Raw genomic sequence first — 16202 nt, 5'->3', positions numbered from 1 at the left:
ATGAGATAAGAAATTGCCCTTGAGAATTCATATTCTATTCAAGAGCCAATCAAGTCAAAATAATTAAATCTGTATGTTTGAGAGTATGGAAGTGTAGAAAATAAAATAGTATTATATTATATAAAATAAAGTTACTTGTACTTTCATAAAAATAATTTATATTGATATTTAATATTATTTCATGGAAATAAATGTATTAAGTGTGATACTCATTTAATCACAGATACTGGGGATTCTAAATTATTTATGTAAATACACAATTTAATTCTCTCAATTCTCTTCTATATATAGTCCATATTATTTTTCCTGCTTTATAGTTTCCTCAGGTAAGGAAACTGAGGTAGAGAAAGGTTAAAGACCTTTTCAGTCTCAAAAAAATACTTAGAATTGGAAGACTTGGAATTTAAACTTTACTGGTTAGCTATAGTAAAACCATTAAAATTATAATATGTTTGAGATCAAAATGCAAATTTTTAAAACCCAAATTTTTCTCCTGTATTATACATATTAGTATATAATATTTTAAAATAAATTTGAACAAATCAAATATTCTCTAGAACAACACTCATTATCTCCATGGAGATAAATTTTTGTCTATGCATTTCATTCCCACATACTCTAAGAATAAATGGTTATTTGTGCCTCTATCATATTTTATAGACCCAGTAAAATTTCTCAGCATTTGTGAATATGAATTTGCTAATTTGGTGAAACAGAAAGAACATTGTGTATAGAAAATTAACAGCTGGATTTTGTAGTCTCTTGCTCTATTTTAACATCTTATAGTAAGAGATTTTAGTTTTCTCTGGCAAGTGAAACTTTTCTAAAAATTTTTTAAAAAAATCCATCCCTACACCCTAACAAATTTTCAAACACCACTTAAATATGACATCTATCCTACCTTTAATTTTATTTATTTATTTATCTATTGAATGTTTGGGCCATACCCAATGTTGATCAGGGGTTACTCCTAGATATGCACTCAGAAATCACTCCTGGCTTGGGGGACCATATGGGATGCCAGGGGATTGAACCATGGTCCGCCCTAGGCTAGCGCTGGCAAGGTAGATGATTTACCGCTCCGCACTACTGCTCCGGCCCCCTTAACTTTAATTTTAAAAAGTTAAGGTAAGTGATGAAGATAATAAAAGATAATTATTTACTATAAAACTTGTGAGAATGGCCTAAATTTAATCATTTATTTAGTAGTTAAGTAAACAATTTTCATAAATACTTTTCTAAAAGTTATATAATGCTAAGTATAGGAAATGAAAAGATCATTTCAGATATAATTTTATAAAAATATAAATCTCTAAAGTAAAGTTATGAATAACTTCAGGAAATATCAATAATTTTATTGCTGTATGTAGGTAAATATCACAAAAAGATACCCAATTTTGGGTGGGAGGTGAGTTTTAGCCACACCTTAAAATGTTCAGGGGTTAATTCTGGCTATGCACTCAGAAATCACTCCTGGCTTTGGGAACCATATGGGATTCCAGGAGATCAAACTGTGGCTAGCACGTGCAAGGCAGACACCTTATGGCATGCGCCACCGCTTCAGCCCCACATACCCAATGTTTTTTATTGAGAAATTGGGCAAAGATGGTAAAACAAAGAGACAGCACTGCACAGCAATTGTGTTCTTACTTTGGAGCTTCTGAGTTTGACTTAAGGGTCTACTTGGTCTATTTCATTCTAGCTATGTGACCACAAACAAGTTAATTTGTCCTTATTAGTTTTTCATTTCTAAAAAAGGAAAAATAATGTACCATTAAAATGGATTAATATGACAGTGAATTATACTCATATCTTAGTGCTTAATATTAAGGACTTAGACAAACAGCAAGTATTACATGATTATCAGATAATTCAAATTTTAAGAATTTAAAATATTAACTTTGGGGGGGATTGTGCCATACATAGTGATGCTTATGGCTTAGCCCTGGCTAAGTGCTCAAGAATCACTCCTTAAGGGTATATGTATGAAAAATGAATTTATTTTCTTATCAAGATAATAAAGATAATATCTCCTTAAAGGCAAGTGTTGGAACAAATTAGAGTTCCTCATGAGACACAAACTTTCTATATACTATGTTTACAAGCCTACTCGTTGTCACCACAGTGGGACTTGTGTAGGTAAAAGAGTATTAAAAAAAATGGGGCCAGAGAGATAGCCTGGAGATAGGGCATTTGCCTTACATCCTGAAGGACAGTGGTCCAAATCCTGGCATCCCATATGGTCCCCATGCCTGCCAGGGGCAATTTCTGAGCACAGAGCCAGGAGTAACCCCTGAGCCTTGCGGTGTGACCCAAAAAAAAAAAAAAGAGTATTAAAAAAAATGCTACCTGAAAATGACTTGAGTAATCAAGTCATTTTTCTCTGATCCAAGTCTTTTGATTTTTGACTAGCTTCTATGAAGCTTTGTAAGGCTAACTTGTTAGGTTATAGATCAGATAAAATCACAACTTCTTTACAGTTATGGTGAGTAATATCTTAATGCCTAAATTTCCATACCTGTAAAATGGAAAAAGGGTATCTTCTTCACAGGTTAAAATGTTAATTAAATGGGAAAATAAAATAGTCCCTTCTAGCAGGACTCATCATTCAACAGTATTTGGTTAATCCTCATGAATCATTGTTAAGTCAAATAGTAGCTTTTCAGATCATTGATATATTTAATGTAGATGTATTTAAGAAAATTGCTTAATATTTCTTTGGGGGTGATGGCACCCTCTTGTAAGGTAATTGAACTGAGACATGTCCTGGACATGTGCCTTCTTGTAAGGATAACTGAATTATGACACACCATTAGGCACACCCTTTGGACATGCCCCCTATAAAGGACATTTGTCCAATTATTTAAGGAAAAGTCTGGCAGTGGTGGGTGAGGTGAGGGTAGAAACTGGAGCAGAGCTTGTCTGCTTCCGAGGGGCCAGCGGTACAGGTTACCGAATTGGCAAGAAGTCTCTCTCTCTCTCTCTCTCTCTCTCTCTCTCTCTCTCTCTCTCTCTCTCTCTCTCTCTCTCTCTCTCTCTCTCTCTCTCGCTCTCTCTCTCTCTCTCTCACTCTCTCTCTCTCGCTCTCTCTCGCTCTCTCTCTCTCTCACAAACACACACACACACACACACAGCTACAGGCCTCCTCCTCATTCTCTTTTGCTCCCTCTTTCCTTCCCTCCCTCCCTCCCTCCCTCCCTCCCTCCCTCCCTCCCTCCCTCCCTCCCTCCCTCCCTCCCTTACTTTTTCTCTCTTTTCCTTGTTCTCTTTCCAGAAGCAAACCACAGGAAATGAAGCTCAGAAATAAAGTGCAATGTTGAGTCTACCTTTCTCTCTCTCCTTCTTCAGTCCAGGTTTTGACACCAGATAATTTTTCTCTGGCAACACTGTGGTTCTGATTTCCTCAACCATTTTCCCCTTGATAGTTCCTGTGACTATGCACTACTCTGATTCACTTCCTCTGTTTTTCCTTGCTCCTTGTTGAAATGTCTTACTCACATATTTGTAAAAGGAAAATGTTTTGAAAATCTCCTAAAACAGTTCTAAACTTCAAAGGAAGGCTAGCTTATAATACCATCAACATAGAAAACTCCTTTGTACTAATATGGAGAAAGGAAATGAGATATATAAGTTCTTTATCAAAAGGAAATAATAGAAGAACCCTTAAATGTATATTTACATGGCCCATAGTTAACATTATCTAACACCTATAGTAGTTTTATACTTGAAAGATACTGTAAATGAAATCAAGGAAATGAGAGCTGCAGACTCTATGTTTTGGTTACCAAGTGAAATGATGAAAAGAGTACAAAGTTTTATCATCATTGTATCCTAGGGAGGTCCATCTTTATTGTTTTTAAAAACTTGGTTGAAGGATCTGATCTGAGCGATAGTACAGCAGTAGGGCATTTGCCTTGAAATCAGTCAACCAGATACCATCCTGGTTCAGTCTCTGGAAATCCACATGTTGCTCAATCCTGCCAGGAGATATTTCTGAGCACAGAATCAGGAGAAACCCGAGCATTGCTGGGTATGGCCCCCCCCCCCCGAAAAAAAAACAAAACAAAGAAAAGAATTGGGTGAGTTACTTAATTTCACCGAACTTCATCTCACCCTCTCAATTGGGATAAGATTATGCACTAAGAAATGTTCTTAATTAGTCATCTCAATAATTATAGATGTGATGTGTTTTTGTATGACAAAAGCACAATTGAAAAACTGAAGAATTACATCTTCAGTAATTACCTGTAGTATAAAGACCAAAGGGCCTTCTAAAATGATTATTCCAAAAAGGGTATAACATTTTTTAAAGTGAATTCGCTCTTCAGAATTATTTTTATAGAATGAAAGAGTGGAACATTCCTATCAGATTTCTTTTAAAGCAAAAAAGGTTTTATTCTCAGGAATTGGAGAGAGAATAAGTAAGTGAGAAAAATATAGTCAATAATACAGAGAGCTCAGGCTTCTCCAAAGGCAGAGAAAACACATCCCAGAGTTAAAAGTATGACGGTATCATCCCAAAAGGAAGAGAGGCAGCATATGCATGTAGGTACCGTGTGCATGGGCTGGCGACACATATTTGTATCATTCAAAAGTCAGGTTTATTAAATCACTTATTTGATTAGACAAGCTCACCTGTAACAAAAAATCAAAGAGCGCCATCTTGGACCACTCATGATGATGTATTTCTGTACATCCCCATTCAGGTTTGGGTACTCGGCCTTTGTGCCAACATTTTTGTTTCAACAACTGCTGATACTCCCTCCATGTGAGCTTAACAGATGAGTGAGTGTCATTACTTGTTGGAGACAAAGAGGAGTCCCAGAGAATGACAGGACATGGGCGACCATCTGAAAAACACAAGAAACAAACTTTTAGCATGCTGCCAAACCCTGTGTGATGACAGGCAGGTAATTCTGTCACAAACACTCTTCCCAGTAAAACTTAAGAGTTGATAAGATGATAATTTCAAGTCCCTTTGACTTCTGAAGTTTTAGTATTTTTATACCTTAATAATGATGTTTCTTGAAAGAAGACATTAAACAGAAAACTATTGGTACACAATATAAAAAAGTTAAAGATATTTTATATATGTGGCAGGAATAGGCTACTAACCATCAATAATGATGAATCCTAGTTCATGTGGTTTTATTCCACATCTAAAAACAGCCACCACAAAAAAGGAAAGAACTCAGACATTTCTAATTGTCTATTTGACGTCTGAGTGGAGCTGCTCTCTATTTGTAATAACAACTGTCTGATTTTCTGAGGCCATATTATTATGCCAGGACGAAAAAGAATTTTTAGAAGTTGCAAGTTTAAAAGCAAAACTGTATGGCTTATGCTAGTCAATAAAAAAAGAAAAAAAGGGTTTTTTTTTTCTTTTCTGTTTGCTTTGTATGTGTATGTCTGTGTGAAACTACTGTGTTTTAAATAATGAATTATTTATTCACTCACACATAGCATCACAGACTGCATTTTAGCAAACGTCATTTCTTTAACTTCATGTGTACAAATAATTTTTTTAAATCTGTTACTCAATTATTTTTCATTCCTTATTGTTTAGAAATATCATTGATACATGTGTAAAAAAGGACAGCTTTCAATTTAAAGCATCATAAACAGTAAGAACTATCTTGGGTATCTTAAATGGCACTGCAATCTGACCACTAAAACATCACTGTCAAAATCTTTTATGCCAAATAATGTCACTGAGACATGATACTGAATAATTTTGCTTCTATATCAAACACCAGATTAGTGATCTTGGGAAAACAAACAGGACAAAGTTACAAAGATCTTTTTAAAAATCCACTTAACTTATTCTCAACAGGCCTGGGCAATAGAGGACTCTGAAATTATGACTGGAATGTATATACACATCACAGGAATTTTTTAAAGCCCTATTAAATAGGCTCAATGGTTCCCAATCTATAGCTGTATTTTTTTTTCTTAAAGACATTTATTTAACCTCTGTGCTTGTTTAGATCCTCATAGAGTTCTTATTTCTGCCCATTAATTCAGAGAACAGCCACCTTCATAAACTTCTCTTGAATTCGTTATTACAGCTAACCCATTTTTTAATAGCATTCCCTTAATCATTGTAATAGCCTCCATTCCAATTGTTCTCAAAAGAAAATGCTTTTTCTGTAAATTTGCGATTTAGGTCTAGATAACTGAAAATCCTTCAGTCTATGAATATCAGCCATAGCCATTAATATACAACTAAAAAGAAAGACAGAAAGCAAAATACCTATGATAACCAAAGAATTTCATCTTAACATTCTCTCTCTTCCTTTTCTTTCTTTTATTAGTAAATTATTTATGGTAACTGAAACCTAATTATTTTCTGAGCTAGAAGATAAATATATTTTAATAATATATAATAAAATAATAAAATAAAATAATAAAAAATAAAAATAATAAAAATATTTTAATATTCAAAATACTAAATCAATCTCAAAATTATAATAAACAAAGAAACAAAAAAAATAATTTAACAAGAGTTGGGAGGCAGGTATAGACCAGTGTAGCCAAACACAAGTAGAAGACACAATGTTTTCAAAGACTCATACTTTAAATTTCTAACTATAAACATGAAGAAGATCTATTCATCAGTGTTTTGGATCAAAGTGATACATAGAAAGCACTTTGCATTCTTGAGATAGAAATTGTTCAAAGGTAGTGGAAACTTAACTCTGAGTTACAGCAACACAAATTAATATAGAAAACAGGAAGATATAGTTTCCTTAGCAGTTTTACTAGGTTCTCAGAAAAACAAAGAAAATACTTTAAAAACATTTAGTAAACTTCTGGGCTGTTTTCCTTTCCTTAAAAACATTTGTTTCTTGTTTTAAAGAGTAATTAAAAATAAAACTCATTTTAAGAAGTGGAATCATTTTAGGGAAATGATTTTCTGAAAAACATTAGATGTGTAACTAAGAAAATGCAAACATCTATAATCTCATATCCTAGTAACTGTTTTATCCTGTTATTTTTCTAGTTACCACTGACATTCTCCCTTCATCAAAATGTGAACTGTTTTCAGAAATTTAATATAATTTATGGTGTTGCTCAGATTCATCTCCACAGACTTTTAGTTCTCCAGTCACATTATTTCTTAGCTTATTTTGTCAATCATTTTAAATAGAGAAAGAATTTGGACTGAGATGCTTTATATGTACATAATGAAATAGTAATAGCTGTACTAATAAAAGGATAAAATCCCACCATTTGTATCATGTATGGATTGCAAGGATATTATAGTGAAGTAATTAACAAGAAATACTGAATTATTTCATTCAAATGTAATATACAGATAAGCTAAACAAACGGATGTAGTAAATAAAATAAAAAATCTATAGACTATATGATAAATTAGAGGTTATGAGAAAGAAGAGGGGAAGAGACGAAAAGGGGAAGAAAGATATGTACATACTGATTTTTACTGATGTGCATTTGAAACTCATATTAAGTTTATAATGTGATGAAATTTCAACAGTAAAATCAAATCAGATTTTGTCTGTAGCTCATAGAAATACCTTATAAAGACAGACAATAAACTTCCTTTGACCCAGAGACCGTAGCTGCCAACCCTTGCTCTAGTCTAGGACTAGAATGTCTCATTTACTCTTGGTCTACTTTACTCCATCAGATGTTTTTGGATAGTGTATCTCCTACACTACTGTTTTAGAAATTGTTTCTAATCAGCTTTCAATTACTAGGAAGAATTTGCTTTTCACTAACATCCTGTGTTATCCCTTGTCAGCCTTTTGGCTAAGATCAAGTGCATTAACATCCTGTGTTTTGTGCTTTTTTTTTCTCCAAAATTATTATCCAAAAATATATTTTGAATGCTGACCATCACATAAAGAAATGTCACTTTGTACCGCTGGGACATCTCAAGAAAGAGGTTTTCCAGAAATGAAGAGGAAAGCCGAGTGAACAGCTTCAGACTGGGCCATGCTGGGGCGTAATTTCCCCTAAGCAAGCCAGCCAGGCCTTCCTGCTGCAATCCAGTGCCAAGAGTCCTTGAGCTCATCTTGGTGGCTAGTATGGTTCCAGGTTCTCAGTTCTAGGAGCACAGCTATGATAATCCACCATTTTCTAAAATCAGGCTTTTAAAATAACTTTTAAGAGAACTTTGATAGATCTAAATTATGACAGAAAAAAAATAATAACCTCTGAGCAAAGGCAACTGGTTAAAGCAACTTACTCTGAAGTGTTTCAGAGATGAGGAACATTCATCTCTTCACATTCAAGTTTGTCAAAATGATTCAGTACTGTACTCTCTGGAGAAATCTTAACAGTGAAGAGATAAAATTTGAACTGTCAGAGTGGTGAGAAAGCAGGCTTTAAGAGATGTGTGGGTGTTCGTGTGAATTAAAGGTTACACAGCTGTCTTTAAAAAATGAGACTTGCCAGGAAAGCTTACTTTCTAGAAAAGATGAATATTTTCTCTGAATGTTTATGTTCTCCCACATTATTCTTTATTCAAAAGCACAGAGGACATTCTTTTGAAAAGGTGAATGTAAAATTTAGCAAAGAATGAGTGCCAGGCACAATCTCCTTTGCTTAGCTATTTTAAATATCCTGTCACTTTGAACATTGGCTGACTGGATTTGTTGAGAGCTGGGGGGTGTCAATCTGCATTTGTCACTGAGCAAAAATAAATAAACATGCTGAGCTCTGAAATCAAAAGTCCTACACAGGCCAACTTCCAATAGATCTTGCAAGCAAGACAAAAAGAAAAGTGACAGGCGAGCTCAGAGACCTTCACTTAAAACAACTTTACAAAATTCATTTAAAAAAGAAAAGCCAATCAAATTTTGGAGATGCAACTCTGTCAGGGGAAACATCTTCTGACAGGTTTCATTTGTAACTGCCAACACAATATTGAAGGAAAGCAGAATACTGTTGTGCTCATTGCAAATAGGTAACTGTTCATGTTGCTGAAACTCCAATTAAAGCATAGCAGGTATCTAATTAATGATCCTATAAGTAGTTCTGCTCTATTTTCTACAGGGCCTGTTGCAGTGGGGGTTGGGCCATTGAAAGTATTAGATAGAAATGGAAAAAATTATCTTGGCTTGGCATGGGAGAAGGAGAACAAGTTAATAAGAATGCAAGATTCTGTGACTGCCTGTGAGAGAAGGGAATTTGAAGAAGACAGGATTCCACTTCCTCTCAGAAGTTTATATTTAGTTGACCACTAGGGCAATGGGGTTTGGGTAAAGTGATGAAAACCATGTCTAGTAGGTGTGATGCCCTGAATTTATTCCCTGGTATTGTAGGGTGTTTCCTAAGTATCACTTGCAGTAATGGAGCCTATTACTTCTTGAGAGAGGTCATCTAAGACCCCAGTCCTAGGTAAGGGCTAGGCCTGAAAGAATTCACTCTTTAGTAGAACCCAACTAAGCTCACTTAATGACAGTCAAGTAGTATTTTATCTTGTGGAATGACTGGAGGGAACATGTGAGGGTCTAAAATAAAGACTGAGCTCTCAGGGTAGAGCCAAGAAATGAACAAATTCTGTGACCCAGAATAGACTTGTGGTGAGATGCCACAATTAATGAGAAGAACCTGTGCTGGAAAGAATCTAAGAATGTTGGGTGGGTAGAAAAACAAGTCACAAGTGTTGATTCTAATATTGACTTCATCCTCAGTCTTCACAGGACTTAACTCAAGTCCTTTAGCCAATTTGACTGAGAGACTGTTTCCTAGGCAGTATTTTTCAACCATTTTCCAGTTGAAACCCCTTGTTTCCTTCTTGTAATCCTCTTTCCTACTGGTTGGCTCTAAAGTCTCATATCTTAGATCTCCACTTACATTATAATTTCACCCATCATCCTCTTGGAATATTCTGGAAGTTTAGAGGAAAGCCTGGTAGAGAAATGCACTCCTTTATGTCTGTGAGAATCTAGCCAATTACAGAATTCTTAAATACACAGAAGAATCAAACTTATATCAGGTGTTTTATAACCAAAAGGCAAAAAAAAAAAAATAGAGACAGTAAAGATGGATAAAAAGCACATTTTATGTATATTTTTATTAAGCCAACCTTGTGCTGGATACAGGGTCTGCTTTAGAGATTTATGAATAATTTAGAATATATTTCTCAAATTTAAAAATGTATTTATTCACTTAAGTATTTTTCACTTCAGAACTTGTTTTCTCTAAGTCAGGGTGAGTTCATATTCCCCACATTTCCTCAAGAGAAGTGTGAAGCTGCAGAATCAGGAAGGAAGCTTGTCTTGTGACTTCCTCTACCACTACAAACTACTTTAGTAATCTAAACTGTCAGATCTAGTTTAAAAACAAAGTGTCCTTCTTTGTTCTAAATCTTTGACTAAAAGACAGAAACTTCTGCTTTCTAGAGCTGCTCTGACTTGCCATACATAAAAGAAAACTCCCAGAATCTTCTTGTCCCAGTATTCCTTCAAATAATAACATACAACAACAAAGAATCTTGTCTAAAAGGGTGGCAATGCAGTCATAGTACCTGCCTCCACAACCACAATTTTCAAAATATTTTCTGATTACATCTGGGTGACCTTATCCTGAGCAATTTCATATTTAAATTGAAGGAATCATGAATTCCTGACAAGAGTAACCTTCTCACAATGCAAAGCACATAGCTTCATTTTTCTTCTTTAGACAGGATTCACCATTATCTTCAAGATAAAATTTATATTCCTTATAAATTATAAGGACCATGTGCCACAGTTTTATCTTCCACCTTTAATTTTTTTAGAACTCTTCATATTTTCATAAGCACAGTCTGCAGTTACAAATCTTTAGTTCTCTTCACTACCCTTACATCCACCTCATGTTTCAATCCACACACAGAGACATTTAAGAACCAATTCTAACACTGCCTCTTCCAAAATTCTTCACAATATCTCCACCCACCCTCCTACATACACATTCTTAGCTCATTTCCTTCTTTCCATGCCTTCAGGGCCTCCTAAAAATATCTCCACTGAGGCTTCCATCATTTCCTTCTGGTATGGTGGGTTGGCTTAGCTTTCTCTAGTGCTCCAAGCTGAAAACCTTGTGGGTACAGAGATTATTTCCAAATCAATTCTGCATCTCTAACTCCTGACATCATGCTTGGAACTAAAGAAAACATTTAAAAATTATGAGAATTAAACCAGTGCATAAGTAAAATGTTCAGGGGCCCCAAATTTTTATCAATATAATCTTTAGGACCCAATGGACCCAGAATAAAAGTATAGCAATTATGACTTCCTAGTATGCTGTCATTATTTCTCAATTGGAGACCCAGGATATTCAAATGAGGTCTTAGATGAAACTCATGTAATTGGTAATGGGATGGTAGCATAAAATTTAGGAACTATCTGGTAGCACTGGTAAAGGGGAGCAAACAATCAAAAAACCAAGCTTGTAGGTCATGATTGGGTAAAGATGGACAAATAATTCTCTGTGTGAACATGCAGATTCTAAAAAATTTTGAGAAAGCTTGTGAAATTAAAAAAAATAGAGTTTCCTGTGACCTTATTCTACCTACCATGTAGCATATATTCAAGAATCCATTCCGATGTCTCTGTGTTCTATGAGACACTGAAATGATGTAAGCAGGCGTGGTGGAAATACCAACTCCCCTCCTCATTCCAAATGACTGTCATGAGCAAGGGAGAAGGTAAAGCATCCTGTCTCAAGGCAGTGAGGAGAGCAGGTTGCAACATGGAAGTGTGATTAACTGAGAATACCCCAGGCTAAAATTACTAGACATTAATATAGGAGATGAAGAGACTGTGGAATATAACATAGCACAGTGATGAACTATGGAATCATTCTCACCCATATCTATGCCCCCACCCTACTGATCACAACTTTTGGATCCTTAGAAAATAGAAATTAATTTCTAGACTTAATTTTTTCCTTGAAAATATATTCAAGAATATCTTCTGTATAAGACTGCTATGTAATTTAGTAAACTAATGATGTTTATTGATAATGTGCTTATCAACTAAAAAATAACTAAAAAATAAACTGTATAGTTTTTCAATTCCCCATCTCTCTTTCTCAAATTTTTCAGGGAAGGCCGTCCTCTTCGATCAAGTGCACAGCTTCAGGAGGGATGCACATGGAGCAGTGAGGGAGAAAGAGGACGCCCACCTAGCCAGCCAGATCAGCGGAATCAACCCTGGTGATCAATGGGGTGACAGATGTCGCAGCCAGAATGCCCTCATATCCTTTTTCTCAAAATTTTCTACAATTTTTTTATAAAGGCATCAGTATTATCTACTGTCAACACCAAGCATTTTCCCTTACTGACCTTTTATTTTTTTTTTAAATATGTGCTGTCAAACTGAGCACTTTAAATGGCCATTTGGGGACTATGTACTTGGTTCAGGTAAATATTTCTACAGGAACAAGCTAAGAACATGTAGGAAAACATTACAAAAGACTAAACTTGGGGCCGGGCAGTGGCGCTAAAGGTAAGGTGCCTGCCTTGCCTGTGCTAGCCTTGGACGGACCGCGGTTCGATCCCCCGGTGTCCCATATGGTCCCCCAAGCCAGGAGCAACTTCTGAGCACATAGCCAGGAGTAACCCCTGAGCATTACCGGGTGTGGCCCAAAAACCAAAAAAAAAAAAAAAAAAAAAAGACTAAACTTGCTAAGAAATGGAATGAAAATAAAAAGTAGCATTTACTGAATGTGGAAATACGTTAGATTGTAGTGAAAAACATTTAAACATAACAAATTGCTTAATTTTACAGTTTTGTGAGGTACATATTGCCATCATCACCATTGTTTATTATTCTTGTTATATCTTCTACACTATTGAAGAAATAAGGCCACAGAGATAAATCCCACTGAGTGGCCCACAGGTTGCTCTGCTAGTAAGTAAAATAACCAGTATTCAAACTTGAGTCTAAATTGTCAGTATTTATGAACTGAATTGTTCATAAGGTATTGTTTTAAATACCTACCAGGGCTTCAGAATAATTGTTGTATTTGTTGAACAGAGTGCCTTTATATAGAAAATAGTGCTAAAATGGAGTAGCTACAATAAGGCCCAATTCACCTTGATTATTTTCTTAAATGAAGAAATTAGGCATAGAGATAGTCTCTGGAGTAAATTTACACAATGAAAGAAAGGGCCATATGAGTTCTAGGAAAAGGCATTTGCCAGCTAGAGACAGACCTCAACAGAAAGCAAACCTAGGAACACCTTGATTTTGAAAATATCAGCTGCCAGGACTGTGATAAAATTAACTACTGACTTTTTTTTGTTTTTGTTTTTAGGAAACACCCGGCGGTGCTCAGGGGTTACTCCTGGCTGTCTGCTCAGAAATAGCTCCTGGCAGGCACGGGGGACTATATGGGACACCGGGATTCGAACCAACCACCTTTGGTCCTAGATCGGCTGCTTGCAAGGCAAACATCGCTGTGCTATCTCTCTGGGCCCAACTTCTGATTTTTAAGCCACTAAGTCTATGTGTTTTGTCATGGCAAGCCCTAGCAAACTAATATGCCAGCCTGTTCATGCTCTTCAGTGCAAAGCTATTTTAATTGGAGGCTGTAGAGCTTCTACCTATGCTTAGAATAGACCTCACACTAGACACTGAAAGTTACTGATTACAATTAATATTAGCTGTGACTAATATTTGCCCATTGACCAAGGTAGGAGGAGTGCTCTAGTCCTTCTCCTATGTAGTCTTTAGAAAAATCTATAGATTGCAGCAGCAGTTCCAGTCCTGATGGAAAGGGTATAATCTTGAACGCAGTGGGGTACAGAAAATTTTAAAATCAGTGGCATTAAGAAGATTCCCTTTAGGCCTTTCCATAGCCCACTAGTGTCAGTCACAGTGGGGCAGAGATTTTTGACTGTTTTATTCACTAATACAACCCCCCAACATCTGCTGAGTGGCTGAAACTCAAGACATATTTCCTTAGAGAAGAAAAGATAAATGCGATCCTGGAGAAGGAAATAGATTTTATAAAACTAAAGCATGTGCATCTTGATTCTATTCATTGTCCTTTTTATTCAGCCATGTGAGAAACCGGTAGCCATGGTACAAATGTATGAAAGAGAAGGTGTCCAGACCCTTACTTGTCCTGAAGGTCTGTGGTAGAAGACAAGACTGAAGCTGAGTTTTGCTTTAATTCTCAACAAACTTGTGTCCACTGATGAATGAAAGCATTAAGCTGATTAAATTAATTTGATTACTAAGGAAATTTCCAGAGAGCTTAACTGATCAAGATCACAATGTAATTCCCTACCTGACTTTGTAAAGAATAAAACAAGATTCCTATACACCTAAATAAATATTTTAAGAAGTTTGCATATCAGCCCAAGATGTTGAGGATTTTGACATCAGTGTGTTTTTGTGACTAGCATGCAGTGTATCCTCATAGCTCCTTTTTAAAACACCTCTGTTCTGACTCCAGAGTCTGAAACAAAACAAAATGCATCATTTTCATCCTTTTGCTTTAAGTATTGCAATGTCTGCCAGCAATGCAGTGTCTTGTGGACTCAAAAGAGAGTGGAAAATACACAGCGTATCTTTTCTACTTTATAAGACAAGGCAACACAAGTTGGAAAACAGTAAGTAACTTGGGATCGACAATGAATTTAAATGGAAATTGGTGGGGTTCCTGCCGTTTGTCATCTAAGCAGCCTTGACATACAAAATTCCTGGAACCAGGCTACCTTAATTCAGTATGACATCTCAGTGGCAACAAAGCAGCATCCTAAAAATAAAGCATACATAATGCATCTTCCATGCTGGGCATGAAAAGTAGTACAATGCTTAAATGTGACCAAAATGTCGTCGCTGGGGATTCATTCACATTACCGAGCAGAGTGCTTGGGAAGCTTTGGCAAAGCTACTAAATTGAAGATCACAGAGGGGTGCTGAATTTTCTTGGGCTCTGGACTTTTACATTGATATCGTTTGTTTTACCTCCTCTTAAATAAGTATTTTCAAACATCTTATTAAGCAATGATAAAAATTTATTAGTATCTCATAGTATCTGATAACCTCTGAAACTATGTGTGACTATAATAAAGATAATTTGAAAGGAAGCATACTAAAAAGGTTCAGTCTTATTTGCATACATATGATTATTATGCTAAAGAAAGAAAACCTGGTAAGCATTATTTTTCATTAAAAAAATATCCACCCCTGGAGGGATATTGGCATTCGCTCTGTGGGTGTGGTGCAATAACACTGCATGTGTAAAGTATTAATATCAATACTATTTCAAATCATGATATATCAAGAAATATATCTTGGAGCAATAGTCAGAGTAGTATGTCAATACTTCTGAATATAATAAGTATACCAAATTAAAATGATGAATTAAAAATCAGTTTCATGAAAATGTTGACACAGTCATAAAGCAGAAATTGCCAGGATAATATTTGGCCATTTTTGTCACTATGATTTAATTATACCAAATCTTATTCAAGATATGCTTTTGATTAGATGTAACATGACATGAGCAGAGTTTATCAGGGAAAAAAAAGGTATAATTTCCAGTTCTACTGCTGACTGGTTGTGTATCTTTGAGAATATTTTATAATCTCAATAAACCTTAGAATTCCATTATTTAAAATTCTATAGAATTTTGAGTGGCATCGCACATAAAAAACAGCAAACACAGAATGTGTATTCTAACATTTAACACTAAATTAATTTTTTAAAAATATTTAACTAAAGCACTATAATTTAAAAATTTATCCATAGTTTAATTTTAGATATACAATGTTTCAGCAGCAATCCCACTCCCAGTGTCAACCTCCTTCCACCAATGTTGACAGAGTCCATTCCATACCTCCCCCTCCTAGCCTGCCATCTTAATAGGCACCATAGAGTCAACAGTACTAGATTTGTAGAGTGGTAGGGTTTAATTTGGCCACACTCAGTGGTGCTCAAGGCTTACTCCTGGATTTGTACTCAGGATCACTCTTAGTGGTGCTCAGGACCATAGGAAGTTCCGGGGGTTGGTGAGGGTTTGAACAGGAATTAGCAGTGTGTAAAAGGAAGTGCTATAACTAATACGCTATCTCCCTACCCATCACTCTTTCTTTAAAAAGTATTTTGACATTGTATTTTAATTTGTTTTTAAATTCCCTACACAGATATGCATAGGCTGAAAATAATTGATGGATTTGGCGATAGGAGACTGCTGGTGCTCTTCCTGTCACCACATACACACCTAATCAC

The 16202-nt window shown here is 35.6% G+C and overlaps 1 protein-coding gene across 1 annotated transcript in view; it reads right to left on the bottom strand.

Moving 5' to 3' along the window:
* The window catches only part of GASK1B (golgi associated kinase 1B), a 50887-nt gene that overhangs the window by 26867 nt on the left and 7818 nt on the right, over nt 1-16202 (bottom strand). The window contains exon 2 of the mRNA XM_049770229.1: nt 4636-4850. Coding sequence (XP_049626186.1) covers nt 4636-4850 — 215 coding nt within the window. The remainder of the gene's footprint in view (nt 1-4635; nt 4851-16202) is intronic.

Source organism: Suncus etruscus, chromosome 3, assembly GCF_024139225.1.
Source record: "Suncus etruscus isolate mSunEtr1 chromosome 3, mSunEtr1.pri.cur, whole genome shotgun sequence".
In the NCBI taxonomy this organism is placed as follows: Eukaryota; Metazoa; Chordata; class Mammalia; order Eulipotyphla; family Soricidae; genus Suncus; species Suncus etruscus.
Note: the sequence above shows the minus strand (reverse complement) of the source record. Positions and strands in the feature narration are given on the sequence as shown.